Genomic DNA, 22,045 nt, shown 5'->3' on the forward strand with positions numbered 1-22,045 from the left:
ATGTTCCACGATGTCCCACAGCAATTTCCTCATTTTTTCAGCCGAAATTGGGCGAGAAAAAAGTGTATTGCATTACTTATTTGACACCTCTCGGACATTTGGTGTGGGAATTACCCCCTTTATAACGAAGACGCGTGACAGAACAGTTCGTGATAGAAAAAAACAAATGAAGTAAGATATGGATTCAGTGCCCAAAACGTATGAGATTAAGTTATTAACCCAGAATACTGTCATTAAATTCCGGGGCAAGGTGGTGGTAGGGGAGGGGGATGAGTCACACCTTACTAGGGAAATACTAGCAATAAAAAGCAGGTCTGAAACCAGCTACTTCCGAGTCAGTATTGCCGCACAGTGCGCCTGAACGGCCTCGGCTACAGACACCACCATACCCCTCATTAAACTAAGCAGTTAAAAGACACAAAAAGTTTGGAACTGTGGTTACTGGTGATAGTGGACAGAACACACACTTTCCTGCGCACTGATTACAACACCAGAATTGCGGAACAGTGTGTGCTGCGATAGCTGTGATAAAGCGAATGTAAACAAATTGTGATGAACTTGTTGCCCAAAAGCAAGTATATTTAAAAACATCTATATCTACATCATACTCCGCAAACCACCTAACGATGTGTGACGGAGGGTACTACTAATTGATCCCCCCTTTCCTCCTTCACTCCCGAATGACGCGTGGGAAGAATGATCGTGGTTAGACCTCTGTATTGGCTCTAATTTTTCTTATTTTCTCGCCGTGGTCATTCCGTGAGATGTATGCTAGAGGAAGTGAAATGTTGTCTGAATCTCTCCGGAAAGCGCCCTCTTGAAATTTCATTAGTAAACCTTTCCGTGATGCACAATGCCTCTCTTGTAACGTCTGCTACTGGAATTCGTTGAACATCGCCGTAACGCTCTCGCACCGTCTATAAAATACCGGGACGAAACGCACCACTCTTCATTTCATCTTCTCTATCTTTTCTATCAGTCATTCCTGGTAAGGATCCCAGATTGATGAACAACTCTCAATAATCTGTCGCACAAGCGCCCTGTAAGCCACTTCTTCGTAGACGAACTACATTTCTTTAAGATTCTTCCTTTGAATCGCGGTCAAGGATATGCTTTTCCTGCTATTTGTTTTATGTGGCCATTCCACTTAAAGGTCGCTGTAGGTACTCTTAGATTTTTACGGTAGATATCGTATGCAGCATTTTTGCATCAGTAGTGCAGTTGTATAGTAGTTGATTTCTTTTCCTGTGTGTGCGCACAATGTTCAGAAAATGGTTCAAATGGCTCTGAGCACTATGGGACTTAACAGCTGAGGTCATCAGTCCCCTAGAACTTAGAACTACTTAAACCTAACTAACCTAAGGACATCACACACATCCATGCCCGAAGCAGGATTCGAACCTGCGACCGTAGCGGTCGCGCGGTTCCAGACTGACGCGCCTAGAACGGCTCGGCCACTGCGGCCGGCCGCGCACAATGTATTACATTTATTTACGTTCAGGGTCAAATCACAGAGCCTGTAGTGTTGATCCATAGTCTGCAGGCCATTCTGCTAATTGATACGGGCTTCTGGTGTAGCTACTTTGTTATAGACAACCGCATCAGATCTGTCGATTTCTTTCCGTTAAGAGCGACGTGTCGAGTTCTGTCTGGAAGGATATCTTGAATTCAGTCGCAAATCTAGTCCGACACTCGGTAAGCTCGTTTTTTTTTCACTAAAGGGCAGTACAGGTCGGTGTCAGATGTCTTCCTGAAGTCAAGGAACACGACATCAGCCCGGGCGCCGTTACCTGCAGTTGTATGAATCTCATGGAGGAACAGAGCGAACTGCCGGCCGTGGTGGCCGTGCGGTTCTAGGCGCTGCAGTCCGGAACCGCGGGACTGCTACGGTCGCAGGTTCGAATCCTGCCTCGGGCATGGATGTGCGTGATGTCCTTACGCTAGTTAGGTTTAAGTAGTTCTAAGTTATAGGGGACTGATGACCTAAGATGTTAAGTCCCATAGTGCTCAGAGCCATTTGAACCATTTTTTGAACAGAGCGAACTGAGTTCCGCAAGATCTCTGTTTGCGGAATCCATTGTGTCCCTGTGGGCAGCCACTACCATTGCTTCAGAATCTCTTTAAACCATACATCGACGTATCTAAGTTTCTGTTACAGGTAGATACTATGGGTGTGCTTCGGTCACGTACGGGCCGTGTGGTCTCTCCGAAGAGCAGAGAAAAGGTTCGTAATGGTGGCAAGCTGAGCCATTCGGGGCCACTTTTATGGAGCGCGCAGACGTCGTAAAAGAAGCTCATCTGAGGATTATTGCCGAGTGGTTGCCCTTAGGAATTCCTGCTGCCGAGATGGGCCACGCGTCTCCTCGCTCTGTTTGCCCTTTTTTTCTGCAGAGAGTAGATGCTTAGATATGTGCACATCATTGCCGTCGGCGTTTGTTGACTTTTATAAGCGCTGCTTCAGTTCCTTCACAGTTTTAGTTGATGAGTTATAGCGTTCTGTTTCGAGATATTTATTGTCTATTCTTCCTATATTTCGATCCTCGACTGTACTGAATGCATGCATTCTATAGGATTTTTCGAAGTTTACGCCGGCTACAATTTTTTTAAAATTTCAGTTATACTGCTACAAATATGACCGAAAGAGGAAGCGTAATGTCAAGACACTGGCATCTTATTCGGGAGGATGGCCATCCAGATGTAGGTTCTCCATGAATTCCTTAAATCGATTCACCCAAATGCTGAAGTGGTTCCTTTGAGAGGGCACGGCCGATTTCCTTTCCTTTCCTACCCCGAGCTATACTCGGCCTTTGATGACCTTGTAATTTCCCTTCCACGTCCGAGAAATATCACACTCGAGATCACCGTTAACAAACCGTCAGTTCTAAAAGTATAGGCGTCAAGCGAGCATTATGTGTACGCTTTGACTATGGTTGCCGCACACATTGAAATATACTGAAACTTCGTGGTAGGGAAGAACTGTCTGCCGTAGCAGAATTTTACTGTAATTTTTCCTCCTCGCATGCAGTTATGCTATCTGCTGGTTATCTCGCAGGTAAGGTTTACATATACTCGACTTTTGAAGCTCATTATTTCTTACCAAAGTTTTTAAACAGACTTATCTCACCTAACTATGTTAGTCACCTTTAGTGTGCTACAAAGAAATAAAGTTGACAGTTTTATTTTCATATAAGGTTTGTTTCATGCCAACACTTTACGACTTCTTTAATATTTATATTATTTAGAGGCAGGGTTGGGAAAAACCGGAGCATTTAAAAAACCCAGTGGGTTAAGTTGTTGTTTTCGGTGTTACTGTTTCCTGGGATTTTTTTCGAATTGATAATCAAATAGTTCAATTTAAACTCTTTTGATTAAATTATTTGAAACACTAACCCATTCTTACAATTACTCTATTGGTGGAAATAACTGATAAATTATATAGGCAAAAATGGTGGATTTAATTTTCTCATGTTTGCAGCCAGAGACTTGCACAGTTATCACAGTCTTTTGGTTAAGCTCATGGTTGTAAAGATCAAGTATTTGTCGAGATCCTTTTGCTTGTTCCAACATCGGATCCATATTATAAAGGTGAGCTTATTTTAGCTGAATTTCGAGCTATGGATCGATCTTTTACAAAGTCCCGATATGGAAGAACTCTGTAAGAACAGAATGAAAAAAGAAAGGAACAAACACTAGACCCCTTTCAGTATCTTGCTAATATGTAAGATCCAAGATTCAGAGGATGAAGATTAACTTCTCAACAGGAAGAAAGTGGAGAAAACTGGCTCATAGAGATGCGTCCAGGGGTGAATCGCAAGTATTACGTCTTTGAGGTTTGCTGATTGCGATTGTTTTCCTGCCACTATGTCTCCTGATACAATTGTAACACATTTCCAGCATGGTGGAAGATAATGGAGCTGAAAAAAAGGAAACTTCCCTACAGAGTTGATCACTTTTGTGAAAAGTCTTGCCCTGCCAGCACGGCATCCATTGAGAGAATCTTCTCCCACTAGGGGCTTGTTTGGTCAAAATTAAGAAATAATTTAGGAGAGAAAATAGCCAAAAAATTGAAATATCTACAAATTCCTACGTTGTTTCAAAAAGAATTAAATCGTACTTTACTGTACATAAAGTGTAAGTTTAAGTGTTGCTTGCCTGTGTTTCTTATATTGTAATAAAAGTTACAACACAATATTAGTAAAATAAATGCTTGTGAGCCGGCCGGAGTGGCCGTGCGGTTCTAGGCGCTACAGTCTGGAGCCGAGCGACCGCTACGGTCTCAGGTTCGAATCCTGCCTCGGGCATGGATGTGTGTGATGTCCTTAGGTTAGTTAGGTTTAATTAGTTCTAGGTTCTAGGCGACTGATGATCTTAGAAGTTAAGTCGCGTACTGCTCAGAGCCGTTTGAACCAGCCAATGCTTGTGAGAGTAAATAGTGCCTTCAATAATTTGTGTCAGCCTAGCTACGTAACATTTTGTACGTGAATTAAATTTTCTTATTTAAATATAGTTCGGTTTTGTTGTTTTTTATTGATTCTTTTAAATAAAGCCCTCAAGCTTTTTTTGGTTCGATTGAAGCTACAACAATCCTCTTTAGAAGTACATGATTGTGATTCAGCAACTGCAGTTCCCCTGAATCCACAGTTAACCTAGAAGACAGATCATGAGAAGCAGGTCTGGCTTCAAGACATTAAGCGTTCTTCAGAGTGGATGGCTCCGTAACTTTTTGTTTAGTGGCCAGCCAGCTTCATAAATTTGCAACACTTTAGTAGTCCTCTCTCTTGAGTTCCCTACTTTAGAACAGATTTATTTCAGGGCATCATTTGGGAAGAAGCACATGTACGCACTGGGGAAGGACGGGATGTGTGTTTGTGTAATTTGGAACTGTTTTATGTTTATTTTGGTTATTTGCAGTGCACAGCAAAGTTGTAGCAACAGTGTTATGAAGCACTTATTTTTCAGTCGAACTGGGCATTGTGTAATCATAATCGTCGACGGTGCATTAAACCGTATCTAATGTAATGCAATACCTTTTTCATTGATTTTCTTTGATTTTCCGTTGAATAGAAACTGGTACGTTGTGGGAACTGAGAATACGAGGTCAGTTGAAAAAATTCCGGAACTTTGTCCACAGAAATTTTCCACTCTTACCTTTTACTTATTGTGCATGATCTCCTTCGAAGTATTCTCCTTCACAATCGATACACCGCTCCCACTTCCGGGAGAAGTCTTGCTAGATCGCGCGAAGCGCCTTATCGAAGTTTCTGTTATCTCGTCTTTGTCTTTTATCTTGTTCCTTTCAACGGGATTTTCAATTATGGAAATAAGAAAGTCCGCAGGGAGCACGTCTGGAGATTTCGTTTTTTGTGCAGTAGTCACGCACCATCGTGGATGAGTGTGGAGGTGCGATATTGTGATGCAAGAGCCATGCATTGTCTCTCCACATTTCATGCCATTTCGTTGTCACATTTTCTCACAGGCATCGCAACACGTCCCGATGGTACCGTCAATTAACAATTTGTCCCTGGGGCACGAATTCATGAAGAACTAATCCTTCAAGGCCAAAGAAAACAATCAGCATGGTTTTGACATTTGACCTGATCTGACGAGCTTTTTGTATTCTTGGAGAACCTTTCCCGACCCATTGTGAAGATTGAACATCATAACTGTAGGCCCACGCCTGATTCTCTTAGGGAACATCTCGTTCTCATTTGCGCGATCCAAAAGCTCTTCACAGATTGCGAGGGGAAGGGTTGGGTTTAAATGGCTCTGAGCACTATGGGACTCAACTGCTGAGGTCATTAGTCCCCTAGAATTTAGAACTAGTTAAACCTAACTAACCTAAGGACATCACAAACATCCATGCCCGAGGCAGGATTCGAACCTGCGACCGTAGCGGTCTTGCGGTTCCAGACTGCAGCGCCTTTAACCGCACGGCCACTTCGGCCGGCCGAGGCGAAGGTCTTTCTGGTCTTGACTCATGAGCCGTGGGACGAACTAGTGTGTCAGGATTTGGTGATATGTTCCAACTGAAGTGTTGGATTCTTCTGCAATCTCTCGTACAATCAATTTCGGTGACGTTTCTAACAAGAGTGTCGTCGGTAGACGTCGAAGGGCGTCCTAAACTAGGACTTCCGTCCAGTCATTCTTTTAATCGTATGAACCATTCGTAACACTGAGTGCGGCTTACGCACTCATCATCCTAGGCTCCCTGGATCATTTGGTGTGTCTCTGCAAAGGTTTTCTTAAGCTCCACGGAAAATTTAATCCAGACGCGTTGCTCCTCAAACTCTGCCATCTCGAAATTCGCTAACTGTGCGACACATCGTTGTACTCAGTGCATCACTGAACAATAACTAACAGACATACAACAGTGAAACTTCTGGCACTTACAAAGTAAACACAGGCATGTGCGGGTATGCCAACAGTAATTCGCTCCAACAAAACATTGGTGCGAAATTAGGAATGTTCCGAAATTGTTTGAACAGATCTAGTATCTCCAGTTTGATGGAAAGACAAGCGGATAATAAAACGTTTCAAAATGGGGCACGAATACACTGAAACTGGTCATGTAATTAACAGGTTCGAAATGGTTGTGAGAAGATATTTTTTCGTACCTGTAACACAACAGCGGTGGATTCGCAAAATACATCTACAAAATGAATAGAAGGTGTATTGATGTACCAATAATAATAATTATCTTCATCATCTGAACCTGGATCCGTATCTGTAAACTATACAAAATGAATAGAAGGTGTATTGATGTACCAATAATAGTAATTATCTTCATCATCTGAACCTGGATCCATATCTGTAAACTAGTCCAGTACTAGCTCACTAGCTATCCCATGTAGACAATTTCTGAACTAAAAAACTGTTCAGAAAAAATTCGATTTTATTGCATCTACTAATAATAATCTTTCTCTGATTGTATACATTGATGGCGTCACATATAGCAACTCACTATTTGATCGCGAGAGGTATTGTTTCGTAAATGTTTGTTGAGACCTATCTTAGTGAATACAATACCTATTTCTGCCGAGTGATGTGGCACAGTGATTAGACACTGGACTTGCGTTTGGGAAGACAGCAGGTCAGATCCTCATCCTCATCCAAACTTAGGTTGCCTAAGGAAACCGTGGAGATGGTTTGTTTCAAAAGAACACGACCGATTTCCTTTTTCAGTCCTTCCCCATTGCGAACATGTTCTCCGCCCCGAAGACCTCGTCTTCTACGGGATATTAAATCGAATTCAGTGTAATCTAATACCTATTTCTTTGATTTTTAAATCAATGTATTCTACTGGTGGTTATTAATCTGGTACTTGCGGTCTAGATTTTTACTAAATTGATTGCCTTTGTTATGTTAATGGTTACTAAACGTGATGTAGAGACATTATTTTAACATTTTTCGCGTTAAATAGATCACAGTATTTGATGTGCTTAGCTTACATCATTTTGTTCATAACAGGACACTTTCTTAAGATATTAGTTACGTTTTGAGTTAACTGCCCTTATAGAACCTCAACTGTTAGCACAATTTTACACCCAGAATGTTACATAGAAATTTGGAGAGTTACAGGATGTCGTTATCGTCTCTCATTTTTGTATCTAGTCATTATGATGGCACATTTTCTGTGTCGTAATTTTTTGTAGCGTACTTTTTTGAGAGTCCCATGGCCATCTGATGTAGGTACGTCCGGCTTGTTGCGTAACAGTTTATGAAACGACAAGGACGTTACACATCAGTATCTGTATTTACCCTTCTACCTTTAATGATATTTCGAATATATACGAAATATCATTAAACGTATATATATATATATATATATATATATATATATATATATGTATATATATGTATATATATATATATATTGTGTGTTCCTAAACTATTCGTCCAAATTAATGCAGGAGGTAGTGAATATCAAAACAAACATATGATCTCTGAAGTCAGCTTGCAGTGTTAGGGAACATTTTGTTAGTCGGACTGACGTAAATAGTTGTCGATATCGGTGACTGGGACTGTGTACTGACATTCAGAACTGCTCTGTGTATGTGTGGTTGGCTATATTGGTTGGGTCAACCTTTGAATGTTAGACGAAAGAAGCACTTTCAACAGGATGGTTCGCCAGCCCATTCCAGCACTGCTGTGAGGAATCATCTGAGAGTCACCTTCGGGAATAGACGGATCGGCAGAGGTGGGCCTGTGTCCTGTCCACCCAGGTAACCTGTCCTCGACGAGATACTGCGTGCATAACGACAAATGGTGGCTCATTTGAGCAATTCCTGCGAGTGCCGCTGCTGTAATTAGCATGCTAAACTATCTTTTGTGTAAATCGTTCCTTGCGTCATAAGAAAGTTTCTTCAGGGGCCATGAGTACTGCAACTAAATCTTTTTTTATGTCGTCTACATCCTGTATAAATTCGAACGAATAGTATGTATATGTAGTGTTGGCAGAAGAGCCAACACCGTGTTACTAGAGGAGGCCAAAATGCACGCGTTTTAGCTCACGCAGGCTGGCGTGAAGACGGGAGAACTATTGTTCGTTAGCTCTTGGCTCATCTGGATGGTCAGTTGCACAACAGTTGCGCGCCTATTCACCCGTACATATCTCTGCAGCCATCGTACACCCCTGTCATCTATGGCCTATGGTGCACCACAGTTGCCTCTGTGCCGGTTTTGGATAGCGCCATTTTGTGATTCATTGTGTTGTGTTGGCTGAAGAGCCAACACCGTGTTACTAGAGGAGGCCGAAATGCACGCGTTTTAACTCACGCAGGCTGGTGTGAGGAGGGAAGAACTATACTGACGTGAGGTCTGGAACATGACAAGGGATGATAATTCAGAAAGCGGACATAATTAGTTTGATACTTAACTTTAATCCATTAATGATGAACGTCACTCTTGACGGTACATGATTCACAATATTGTCTGTTAGTAACTGAATATGGCGCCTTGCTAGGTCGTAGCAAATGACGTAGCTGAAGGCTATGCTAAATTGTCGTCTCTGCAAATGAGAGCGTATGTAGACAGTGAACCATAGCTAGCAAAGTCGGCTGTACAACTCGGGCGAGTGCTAGTGAGTCTAGACTAGACCTGCCGTGTGGCAGCGCTCGGTCTGCAATTACTGATAGTGGCGACACGCGGGTCCGACGTATACTAACGGAACGCGGCCGATTTAAAGGCTACCACCTAGCAAGTGTGGTGTCTGGCGGTGACACCACAGTATATATATATATATATATATATATATATATATATATATATATTGCCAACAGTCTGGGTTACTTCTTTGTATACTGTAACAGAAAAGAGAGAATCGTTTGTGTTTATTGGAAATTGTGCATCGTTTGTTGGTTAGTGATCGCTGTCATTCCGCGGCATGTTTTCATAACGCGTCTCAGAGGTCTGTGCTGTACATGAGGTACTGCAGACAAGTAGGAGATTGCTGAGTGGTACCGGCAGTAATGTTATCCTATCACCTGTGTCAACAGTTTTCTAACGCAGTTGGGAAGCCTACCTGTGCTTCAGGTTATTACAACTTAATTTTCGAGGACGTCTCAAAAATTAAGTTACCCATTATTTTCGCAGGACAAGTGATATTTTAAATGCTGCACTTCACTTCAGAGTGACACAGATACATTACACTATTTTGCAACTTACGGGTAGTCACGAAGTCTCCGTTAATAACAGTCAGAACGTTCTACAAATCGTTCAATTCCTAGATGAGAGAAGTTGGTACTTCCTCACAGAGCCACAAAAGAACCGTTATATGAACGTTCTCTTCATGGTTAGAAAATCTGTGACTGTTGCGAATCAGTTGCTCGATTATATGGACGTTGTCGTCCGTAGTCAGTGTCTATGGCCTGCCTTTCCGATCAGCCACGATTGTGCGACATGGTCAAGCTGTGGCTGGACGCTACAATGTATTTGGTCCGCATTCTGCTATAATTTTACAGTGAATCTGTGTGAAATTTAGACGTTTTGCCCACGAGAATCGTACTGTCCCGCGTGTTTCGACGTAAGGGTACGTCTAAAGTTGACGTGCCATTTCACTCGCACGCTGTGACACACCTGTCATCCTTACCACAGCACAGCTGTATCTGTAGGAAGTCCAGGACGTGTCCTCTGCTCTGACGATGCGCCACTCTTCTTGCACAGCGGTCATAGCGTGGGACGGCATGTGTAAGTTACTTTTTGAGTTCCCCTCACATCAGTGCTGCTCTACAGTTCAAACTGATACACATACGTAACAGTATTTTGCAACGTACAGTAGTATTGAAATGAATGTGTTCACACATTAATTTTGGGTATCTAAACTGTAAATGTATCCACATTCTTCATTTCTGAATGTCTTAAAATAAACGTTATTTCAGTCTTCTTTGCTTATATTAAATGTATCTTAACTACGGCTGTCGTGCAGCGACTAATGTTATTTTGTGAACAAGATAACCTAGAATACGTTTTATGGAACTGTTAGATCGATTTCAGCTGAATTATGGCGCCCTCAGATTGACTATTGGCGCCGCTGGCGGCAGCATATGCGCATCATCAGTAACGTGTATTCCGAAATTTTAATGTCTTTGTAGAACAAAAACCATTTTTCCCCGTTAAATTTTTGTGGGCCGTAGACCGCACCATTTCCTAAAATGGTGAACCGACACTTCGACCACTAGCACAAATGACGATGAGAATCGTATGTAGTTGATTCATTTTACAGTATGACGCGGTCCAAAACCCAGAAGAACATTACGGAAACTAACGTACAAAACGGTTTTTGTTGCTTTCCCTGTTCACTGAAGACACAACTAATATTTTGAACGTATTCTCTTGCAGGACGTTAACAGACACAAATGTGTTGATTCTTTCGTCTGCTTACTGCTTGCTGCCACTGACCTGTGCCACTGTGGGACCATACTAGAACGTCGCATAATGTGTTGTGTAGCAACATGGATCGTGTGTCGATACAGGCAGTTGGATGTCGGCGTTTCATGGAAAGTGTCCCCAGTAGGATTCAGCCGTCCGAAGGGCGGATTCATCCCATATTAATGTCCACTAATAGGTGCTGGGATACTTTTGATCAGGTAGTATACGTCGAAAACGGCGTGAGCCCGGTGCAGCCCAATTGCTAACAGGGCATCATTAAAACACACAGTGCTTGTGGTCTCGCCTTAAATTGCTCTTATAATTTGTATATCTTTCGAAAGGCTACACAACCTTTGAAAGAAAATAATTGGATAGCTTGGGGAACATTCGCTGGAGGAAGGGCCGTCGAAAGTGCATCAGACAGCCTAATCTGTGTAATGTCAGAAAGAAATCCTCGAAATATACAGTAAAATAAAAAGAATAAGGTAGGTAGACCATAGTACGAATACTAAATTCATAAATTAGTCGAAGATTGACAATCATTATAGTAATGGTTGCGTACACATGAGCAACTGAGTTAGAGACATACCCTTTCGCTATAACAACCGGGGGCGGCATTGCATGCCACTGACTCCTCGAGGAAATGAAAACATTGCGGATCTAGTCCACAAATGCTCAAGCACCGTTCGCAACTCATGCAAATTAGAAGCAGATAGGTACAAGGCGGTCACATCTCGCTGCCTATCCCAGATATGCTGCACAGGATTGAGGTGAGATGACCAGGCTTTTTGGGGCGAGGGTGCACAGGGTGGGCAGTACTGCTGCATAAACTCATGTCAAACAAGTGATACTATTGTACAATGTCGTCCTGAAAGTACATGTTTCTGCATTCTATTAGCGAATAAGCGGATATGTTTTATTGGACCTAAGATTCCTGCGCAAATGGTTCAAATGGCTCTGAGCACTATGGGACTCAACTGCTGAGGTCATTAGTCCCCTAGAACTTAGAACTAGTTAAACCTAACTAACCTAAGGACATCACAAACATCCATGCCCGAGGCAGGATTCGAACCTGCGACCGTAGCGGTCCTGTGGTTCCAGACTGCAGCGCCTTTAACCGCACGGCCACTTCGGCCGGCTCCTGCGCAGAATCTCCATTTATCGCACATCAACATCCCCCAAATAAGAATAGCTTCAGTGGTAGGAAATCGCCTGTGCGTACCCATGCCCTGCCCTTTTATGCCTACAATCACTACCAACACGTCTGTCCTTGAGACTTTTCTTACATGCTTTGAATGACCACTGGCCGTGGTCCTACGTCCGTCTCGATACCGGGGCGGTTTCTTCTGAAGCCCAAAACGAAGAAATCTTTCCAGGTAGTAGAAGATCGGTGGTTTCTGGCGTTCAGCACGGGACTGGAAAATGATCTGCTGCGCTGTTTTAAGAAACCGGGCCTGTCTCCTCGAGACAGTGCTCGAAAGACGATGACGTCTGGACGTTAAAGAAACCGTTGTCATCGTATTTGCACACATCTTGGTTGTGTAATAGTAGGCTATGAGTTAATCTGTTAGAACGACGATCAGCTGGCCATTGTAGCAAGCATGGTAACTTTAACTTCTGAACATGTGAGCAGTTCAGCTTTTCTCTCTCTCTTTCTCATTTGCTACCACCGCGTTGTTAAAACTCTCTTCTTTCCAGCCAAACCCAGCAAACTGGTAGTAGAGCATGTAGAGAATGTCTGGGGGGGGGGGGGGGGGGGAGGGGAATTTCAACTCCAGCATTCGACAAGCAAAGGCAGGCTTGGTACGTTTCTCACCTCGTTGGTTATAAAACCATATCAGCGTTCCTCACGCAAGAATAACTCCATTTGTCAGTACAGTGGTTGGATACTACAGAATACTAGCGCTGGTTCCTCTCGGTTTTTTTCTCCCGATAACCAGTGTAAAAACTAAAACTTTTTTCAGTATTGTAACTGCACTGTCTCACAAAATACTTAAGCATCCAGAAGGGAAGAAGGAAACGAAATGAAACTTCACGGGTTGAGAGTATATGTGATGTAATTTCGTGGATTACAAATTATCTCATATTTTGATTCTATAAACAAATTAAATTTACAAAGAACTTAGCCGTATTACGCCACTATCAGTCTGACCTAACATCCCGTCTGGCCTGGATGCATACACTGATTCGGTTAGGAAGAACGTCATGAAGCCGTTGTATTCCCATAATTATTCTAACTGGTCCTTGATATGCTGGTTACTGGCACTGGGACAAATTTGACGAATAAGTTGGTCTCACACTCGTCCAGTCGGGGACAGATCTTGCCATCTTGCTGTACGCAGGAGTACCTCAGCATCACGCAGACAGTTCATACATACAAGTGCCATGTATGGTTGAGCAGTGTTCTTCTGAAAAAAGTTACCACGATAGCATCGCATGAGAGGTAATACATTAGAACGCAGGAAGTCCGTGTCGTGCTGTTGTGCCGTCAGTGTTCCCTCAGTGACCACAAGTCGTGTCCTGAAGTCATACCCGGTAGCTCTCCATATCACGGCGGAAGGAGTACCACCACTGTCCCTCTGCGAAACATTGGAAGCAAGGGACCCCACCCAAGGTTGCAACCGTACTGGCGGCATTGATTTCGGGGGAAGAGACCAAACTGCGAGGTCATCGGTCTCATCAGATTAGGGACGGATGGGGAAGGAAGTCGGCCGTGCCCTTTCAAAGGAACCATCCCGGCATTTGCATGAAGCGATTTAGGGAAATCACGGAAAACCTAAATCAGGATGGCTGGACGCGGGATTGAACCGTCGTCCTCCCGAATGCGAGTCCAGTGTGCTAACCATTGCGCCACCTCGCTCGGTGCAACCGTACTCACTGGCAGAGGTCAGATCAGGTAGTGGAGAGCCACGATACACCGCTGAACACTATCGGACGTTATTTATCAGCAGTCAATGCTTCCCAGTCACGGCACCACTTCAAATGCAGTCGTTTGTGTTCAGGTGTAAATAGCAGCCCAGGCATGTGGCGGTAATTCCCTAGTCCGGTTGCTGCTATTCTCCGACTAATGGTGTGGAGTGACACAGAATGTTGCAGAGACTCCATTACATGTCCTTGAATGGCAGCTGCAGGTATGAAGGAGTCACTATGTGTATGTGTGTGTGTGTGTGTGTGTGTGTGTGTGTGTGTGTGTGTGTGTGTGTGTGTTTGTGTGTGTGTGAAATCTTGTGGGAGTTAACTGCAAAAGTCATCAGTCCCTAAGCTTACACACTACTTAACCTAAATTATCCTAAGGACAAACACACACACACACACACACACACACACACACACACACACACACACACACACATGCCAGAGGGAGGACTCGAACCTCCGCCAGGACCAGCCGCACTGTGTGTCTGTTACACAATTCAGCGATCAGACATGATAAATCCAAATCTTGATGACGAGTATGCCTGCCCCTACATTCCCATGTAGTGCAATATCGAGCCACTGTCACATCCAAACGCTTTACAAATGTGGACATTGCATGATTCGTCTTGCGCACAAATTAAGACCCACATGAGGCCCCTTTCAAACTCTGAAAGTTCGCCCAGACGTGTGCGCAACCTCTCGCGTCCTTCACAGTGATCCAGTCATCATTGTATGTTTCACGCTGTTCACGCCGTCATATATGCTGCCAGACTTGGTAACAACATACATACTAAGATGGTATCTGTTCTTTCGGACATGTCCGAAAGAACAGATACCATCGGTGACCATGCAGCTCGTTAGAATGAAATTACAACGAAATGAACACCCTTAGCTGCTTACAGCAGGCGTTGACATACGTCAACGGGGACAGATGAAAATGTGTACCCCGACCGGGACTCGAACCCGGGATCTCCTGCTTACATGGCAGACGCTCTATCCATCTGAGCCACCGAGGACACAGAGGATAGCGCGACTGCAGGGATTTATCTCTGGCACGCCTCCCGCGAAACCCACATTCTCAGCGTATTGTCCCGCACTACAATCGTAGTGCCCCCGCCCATTATACTCATTACTCAAGGCGTGTTGCCGATTCCCGTAAGAGTTCGGGCACTGTTTGTACATTCGCACAGAAGAAGAAGATGGTCAAATGGCCGGTGAGCGTTAACTATCTATATATATATATATATATATATATATATATATATATATATATATATATATATATATATATATATATATACTAAGATGGTATCTTGTCCGAAAGAACAGATACCATCGGTGACCGTGCAGCTCGTTAGAATGAAATTACAATGAAATGAACACCCTTTGCTGCTTGCAGGCGCTGACATACGTCAACGGGGACAGATGAAAATGTGTGACCCGACCGGGACTCGAACCCGAGATCTCGTGCTAACATGGCAGACGCTCTACCCATTTTCTTTTTTTTTTCTTTTTTTTCATGTTTGATCGTTGTGTTTGGTCCTTGCGGATGTCACATGACATCCAGTCAAGTTCGTTTGTTGATCCTAGGACTCAGTTTTTTTATTACAGATGCCGAACAGCTCTCTGACCGAACACGCTGAGCTACTGTGCCGGCTCCCATCTGAGCCACCGAGGACACAGAGGATAGCACGATTGCAGGGATTTATCTCTGACACGCCTCCTGCGAAACCCACATTCTCAACGTATTGTCCCGCACTACATTCGTATTGCCCCCGCCCATTATACTCATTACTCGCGAGTCCAAGGATCAACAAACGAACTTGACTGGATGTCATGTGACATCCGCAACGACCAAACACAGGGATAAAAAAAAAAAAAGAGATGGATAGAGCGTCTGCCAAGGAAGCAGGAGATCCCGGGTTCGAGTCCCGGTCGGGGCACACATTTTCATCTGTCCCCGTTGACGTATGTCAACGCGTGTAAGCAGCTAAGGGTGTTCATTTCATTGTAATTGGTAACAACAGCAAACACAAACAATTTTATTGTATTCTGGTGGCCATTCTACCTCCGACTCCACGTTATTTACATACGCACCAAATGTGTGTATGAGTGTGTAGTTACAACGACATCCGACCATGCCTTTCGAGTGCTTCACTATTTTGTCAGCCGTTGTATGTTTTCGCGATAGTGTAGTGTATGCTCATGGCGAGTGGCACCGGCGTGGTCGTGTGCCGGCAGGACTCGACCCGCTGCGCTGGGAGCCCCGGATGGTGAGGGCGCCTGATATCGACATGGCGCAGCATGGCGGCTCCAGCTCCACCGGCGCAGACCGCTCGCAGCGCGCTTCCCCGTCGGGGTGCGTGCACCACCAGCTGCCGCAGAGGGCCGGCGCCAAGCAGAGCGCCACCACCACCACCACCACCACCACCACCACGACCAGCACCAGCAGCTACGGCGCGCTGCACGTGGGCGGCGTCACGCTCAACCTGGGCCACCACCACATCCACCACTGGACGTACCCCACGAGCGGGGTGCCTGCCGCGCTGCCCGGCGCCGCCACCTTCCACTTCGGGCCCGGCTTCGAGCCGCACCCGTTCGAGGAGGCCGGCGGGCCGCTGTCGTCGTCGTCGTCCTCCTCGGCCGCGTCCACCGCGTCCTCTTCCTCCTCGTCTTCCTCCTCCTCCAGCGGCTCTTCCTGCGCGCCGGACGCCCAACAGCACGTCGTGCACTTCCACGTCAACCCGGGCGTCACCGTCAGCTTCCAAATGGGCGACAACATCCAAGTCATCAAAGGTAACGACTCGCTCACTTATTTACATTGACGCCTTGTGGTGTGCGTACTGTAAGACCTTCGGTACGCACACCATCAGATTATTTGACTTGTCGCTCTAACGAAGTAGGCGAGTGTCAGCAATACATCTCGTGGTCTTATCGTGGCGTGTTTATCTTCTGCCGTTAGATCAGACGATAGAAATGCCACTTGCACGCTTAGAGTAGCAGATCGACGGTGACCAACTTTAAACAGAACTTGATTAATTTTCACTCACATTTATTAAAATAATAAAAATCATAAACCCTACTTAACTTGATTCTGGATGATGTTTACAATTGACAATCTGAAGTTCCTTTGGTCTTGGTACGTTAATCTTATTCTCACATATCTCTGATACTTGACAAAGTGTCTATTCATTTATCTTCACGGCTATGTACAGGAATATGGTAATCTTATTAGGCGCAGATTGAAACTTGAATATAGACTGGTACAGACTAATGCAGACTGGTACAGACAAATGCAGACTGACTAATCGGAGGTCTGTACACTCGTTATAATACCTCGCACGTTCAGGTATCACTGCACGAGTGTGATCCGCGAGGAGAAAGGGTTCTACGTTAGCAGCAATCTCGCCATCTCGTAGTGCGAAGATGGACTAGCGCTGCGCCTGCGCTGTTGCGCTTAGCGGGGCGCGTTCTAGTGGGAAAGTTGTGTACGAGCTGACTACGCGGAACTATGTACACAACACGCCTCTTATTCGTGTCATGTTTGTATAATTATTTGAGAATGGGGTGCGTTCTGGAATATGCACTTACCAGATTAGCGATTAGCCTTGTCTCCTCAAACGGAATCAAGTTTCTGTTATACAAGGTATCTGAAAAGTCTTTCCCTGATTACATAAATTGATAACTCAGGCTAGAAGTAAGATACAACTATCGAAGTTTTTTTCACACATCAGTAAACTTCCACACGACCACCCTTGGTAGCACGTGGCACACCTAGGCGATATTCAATTTCCGTCCACACATTAGCCAACATCACTGGAGGGATCGATTCCACAACTGTGGTTATCTGTTGCCGCAGGGTTTCAAGATCTGGTACACGTGTTTGGTAGACCTCGTCCTTGACATAACGCTATAAAAAGAAGTCTAATGGGGTTATGTCAGGAGAGCATGGATGCCAAACAGTTGGCCCATCACGACCAATCCATTGCCCAGGAAAGGTGTAAGTAGGCTGTTTAGATTTTTTTTTTGATTGGTCGCGCCACGTAGCGCTCTGTTTGAATATCACTGGCTGTGCTGTGTGCAGTCTGTGGCTGGTTTGCATTGTTGTTTGCTATTGTAGTGTTGGGCAGCTGGATGTTAACAGCGCGTAGCGTTGCGCAGTTGGAGGTGAGCCGCCAGCAGTGGTGGATGTGGGGAGAGAAATGGCGCAGTTTTGAGAGCGGATGATCTGGACGTGTGTCCATTAGAGACAGTAAATTTGTAAGACTGGATGTCATGAACTGATATGTATATATATTATGACTTTTGAACACTCTTAAGGTAATTACATTGTTTGTTCTCTATCAAAATCTTTCATTTGCTAACTATGCCTATCAGTAGTTAGTGCCTTCAGTAGTTAGAATCTTTTATTTAGCTGGCAGTATTGGCGCTCGCTGTATTGCAGTAGTTCAAGTAACGAAGATTTTTGTGAGGTAAGTGATTTGTGAAAGATATAGTTTAATGTTAGTCAGGGCCATTCTTTCGTAGGGATTATTGAAAGTCGGATTGCGTTGCGCTAAAAATATTGTGTGTCAGTTTAGTGTTGATCAGAATAGGTAAAGAGCGAAATGTCTGAGTACGTTCAGTTCTGCTCAGCTGTTTGAAAATAAAATGATGTAAGAGGTTTATCATCACAGTAATTTATAAATTTTTCGAAGGGGACGTTTCAAAGGTCATATCGAGATAGGCACGGACGTCCAAACCCCAATGAGGCCGTGCACCATCTTGCTGAAACAAGACATCGGGGTGATACTGAAGCAGCTGAGGAACAGCATACAGTTAAAACATAGCCAGATACACTGCAGCTGTGATGGTAGCCTCAGCGAAGAAGAGTGGCCCGATAATTTGATCGTGCAATAGCGCGCAACAAGCATTCACCTTTGGACTGCCTCTGGTGCACTCCATGACCTCGCCAGGGGTTTGTGAACCCCAAATGCGCACATTATGCCGATTCACTACTCCACTGACGAGAAAGGTCGCTTCGTCGGAAAAGGCAATTCGTCTGAGATAACCACCATCGTCCTCAATACGTGATAGCATTTCGACCACAAAGTCATATCGACATGTACCGTCATTGGGTAACAAGGCCTGAACGATTTGCACTTTGTATGCACGAAACAATAAACGTTTGTGTAAAATGTCATGGAGAGTGCTTTTTGGCATCTGTAATTCACGTGAGGCCCTGCGCACCGATTTCTTCAGACTTTGCAGAAAAGACTGCCTAACAGCTTCCACCCTGTCTGCTGAGATTCTTGGTCGACCAGACCTCGGAAGGTCAGCAACCGATCCTGTGTTCTTGAACTTCTCATACCAGGGTTTAATGCTCTTGACATCAGGTGGATTCCTTCCAAATGTTGTCAGGAAGTGTCTCTGCACTGTGGCTGGTGATCGTGTCTCATGGTACCACAGGACACACTGTGCCTTCTCCTGAGTGGTTAACATGGCTTCTTGGGCACTGCACCTCATCCACTACATAGATACTGCGAACCTAAAGCCGGCCGGAGTGGCCGTGCGGTTCTAGGCACTACAGTCTGGAAGCGAGCGACCGCTACGGTCGCAGGTTCGAATCCTGCCTCGGGCATGGATGTGTGTGATGTCCTTAGGTTAGTTAGGTTTAAGTAGTTCTAAGTTCTAGGCGACTGATGACCTCAGAAGTTAAGTCCCATAGTGCTCAGAGCCATTTTTTGCGAACCTAAAACAGAAAAAAACTTAGATAGTTGTAAACAATTCGACACAAGTTTCAAATTTGTATCTTACTTCTAGCCTGAGTTATCAATTTATGTAATCAGGGAAAGTCTTTTCGGACACCCTGTATACCATTGCCTTCCTCCCACCTGTTATTATGTAAGATATCCTTTCCGGGCCGCATCGGTGGGCTTCGCCCTTGTCTGTTGGGTACGTCAAAGCCTGAATCCAGTACAGTGCAGAAGACAGCTTTGACCAACCTGAAGATAACAACCTAGTGGCCTGTTATCTTTACACCTGGTTAATAGAATAAAAAGTCCGCTTCAATTGTCAGTACTTTCTTATTTATTGGACGATTGGTTTCGAAGCCTAAAGCTTCCTCTTCAGGTGCTACCAACTGCGAACTAGAGGAGGAGCTACTGGCATACAAGATCTATGGGGTTTATAAACCATAATGGAAGGTAATACTCACGTAATTATAGTAATATAAATGTGTGGCGGTCGGGCCAGTCAGTCATACGCCTGCGACACGAACAAAAACGATAATACAGGGGAGGGGGGGGGGGGTGAGTTCGGCCTACTATGGCTACGTTACGAACAACAACTTCGACCCTAGATTTATTCAGTAGCAGAACACGGTTGTCCCATCTGGTTTAACAGCCCGCACAACAAGAAAACAGACATCGAACTAAATCAAGCAATGAGAATGATTTCCGGCATGATTAACAGTACTCCCACCTTGTGGCTACTAGTCATAAGTCATATATCTTCATCACAACTGCAAAGACAGCTACTTCTTAGATAATGTAGAACAATTCAAAACAATCAACAATTTCCTTTTCGTTCGTTCTCTGATTATGTAAGTATTAAACGACTCCTCTCTAGAAACTGTCATTAGAGGGAGCTACCTGTACATGCTTAGAAAATAAAACTTTGATAGAGTGCAGTACTGGAAGAAAGCCTGGGAAGATGAACTGCGGATCTTAAGAAATTCCGATGTTTCTATGAAAAACCAACTGGTTTTGACCTCCCAAGAAAATTCTGGGTAGTTCTAAAACGTATTCCATGAAGTTCCGGGATAGCAGCGGGATTACGTCCACTTTTTGCCACGATACGAGTATTTTGGCTGACAATCATTCAGCCACATCAGGTGTTTTGTGCTGGAGATTGCTAGTTCACATTGCTAACTTTAACCCAGAAATTGAGGCGGGGAGGCACGCGCAAAGGCAGCTCTGTCGACTTTCGGGCCCTCTTCGAATATTGCTCCATCTACTAGCGCGCAGCCGCATGCGTAATGATGATACTACATGCGCGCTATCTGTTCGAATACGCACTCGCAGAATTAAAATTCGGATGTCAAAATTAATAATTTGCGCATGCATCTCCGCACCAATTTTTGGTATAAAGTTAGCGATGTGAACTAGCAGTCTCCAGTGCAAAACACTCACCTGAAGATGGGTGAATGGTCCTCAGCCGAAATATCAAGCCAAGAAGTCGATGTAATCCGGCTGCAATCCCGAAACATCATGGAATACTCTCTACGTCGCAAAAATTTCAAGACTCAGTTCTAAATCGAATTAGAAGCAACCGTGGCAGATTTGCGGACCCACTGTATAGATGGAAACTAAATACACTGAACCAGGTAGACAGACACGGCTTTGAAGGGGGGTGGAGCGGAAGATTGATATACTGAAAGTGAAAAGGAACTTCGACATTTTGTTAACACTCAGCAGCCCAACACACAAAAACAACGATAGCTGAACAGTCACACCGTACTCTACCAAGGTAGTTGATAATTACAATTTAAGTTAATATTTCATAGGTGTACTTTAAGAAAATTATTCGATTTTACTCGAATTATCAATTATATGTGAACTGTCGAATGGCATATATAATATTTAACTTCTTTGACCACCAAAATTTAAATTAAGTTTAAGACGTTTAAAATCTTCAACAGACACAAGTGTGAAACCTTCCGCTATCAATTAAAGCCATTATCTATTAAATGCCCGTTACCACCTTGTGTGCTCGAAATTTTCAACATTTTAAAATTGCAAAAGAATTTTACGTTTTTAAAATCATATAAAATTTTTTAAACTTGCAAATTATAATTTGACGGAAATTAGATAGCTTTCAGTATAAATACACTCCTGGAAATTGAAATAAGAACACCGTGAATTCATTGTCGCAGGAAGGGGAAACTTTATTGACACATTCCTGGGGTCAGATACATCACATGATCACACTGACAGAACCACAGGCACATAGACACAGGCAACAGAGCATGCACAATGTCGGCAGTAGTACAGTGTATATCCACCTTTCGCAGCAATGCAGGCTGCTATTCTCCCATGGAGACGATCGTAGAGGTGCTGGATGTAGTCCTGTGGAACGGCTTGCCATGCCATTTCCACCTGGCTCCTCAGTTGGACCAGCGTTCGTGCTGGACGTGCAGACCGCGTGAGACGACGCTTCATCCAGTCCCAAACATGCTCAATGGGGGACAGATCCGGAGATCTTGCTGGCCAGGTTAGTTGAC

At 44.2% G+C, this 22,045-nt stretch overlaps 1 protein-coding gene and 1 non-coding gene across 2 annotated transcripts in view; one reads left to right on the top strand and one right to left on the bottom strand.

The window, feature by feature from the left end:
- The window catches only part of LOC126456174 (uncharacterized), a 104,120-nt gene that overhangs the window by 48,288 nt on the left and 33,787 nt on the right, over positions 1–22,045 (top strand). Inside the window, exon 2 of the mRNA XM_050091927.1 lies at positions 16,024–16,424. Coding sequence (XP_049947884.1) covers positions 16,053–16,424 — 372 coding nt within the window. The 5' untranslated portion in view covers positions 16,024–16,052. The remainder of the gene's footprint in view (positions 1–16,023; positions 16,425–22,045) is intronic.
- Trnat-ugu (transfer RNA threonine (anticodon UGU)) lies at positions 14,725–14,798 on the bottom strand. The gene has a single exon. It is a non-coding gene; the product is annotated as a tRNA-Thr (tRNA).

The sequence above is a fragment of the Schistocerca serialis genome, chromosome 2 (assembly GCF_023864345.2).
Source record: "Schistocerca serialis cubense isolate TAMUIC-IGC-003099 chromosome 2, iqSchSeri2.2, whole genome shotgun sequence".
Classification (NCBI taxonomy): domain Eukaryota; kingdom Metazoa; phylum Arthropoda; class Insecta; order Orthoptera; family Acrididae; genus Schistocerca; species Schistocerca serialis.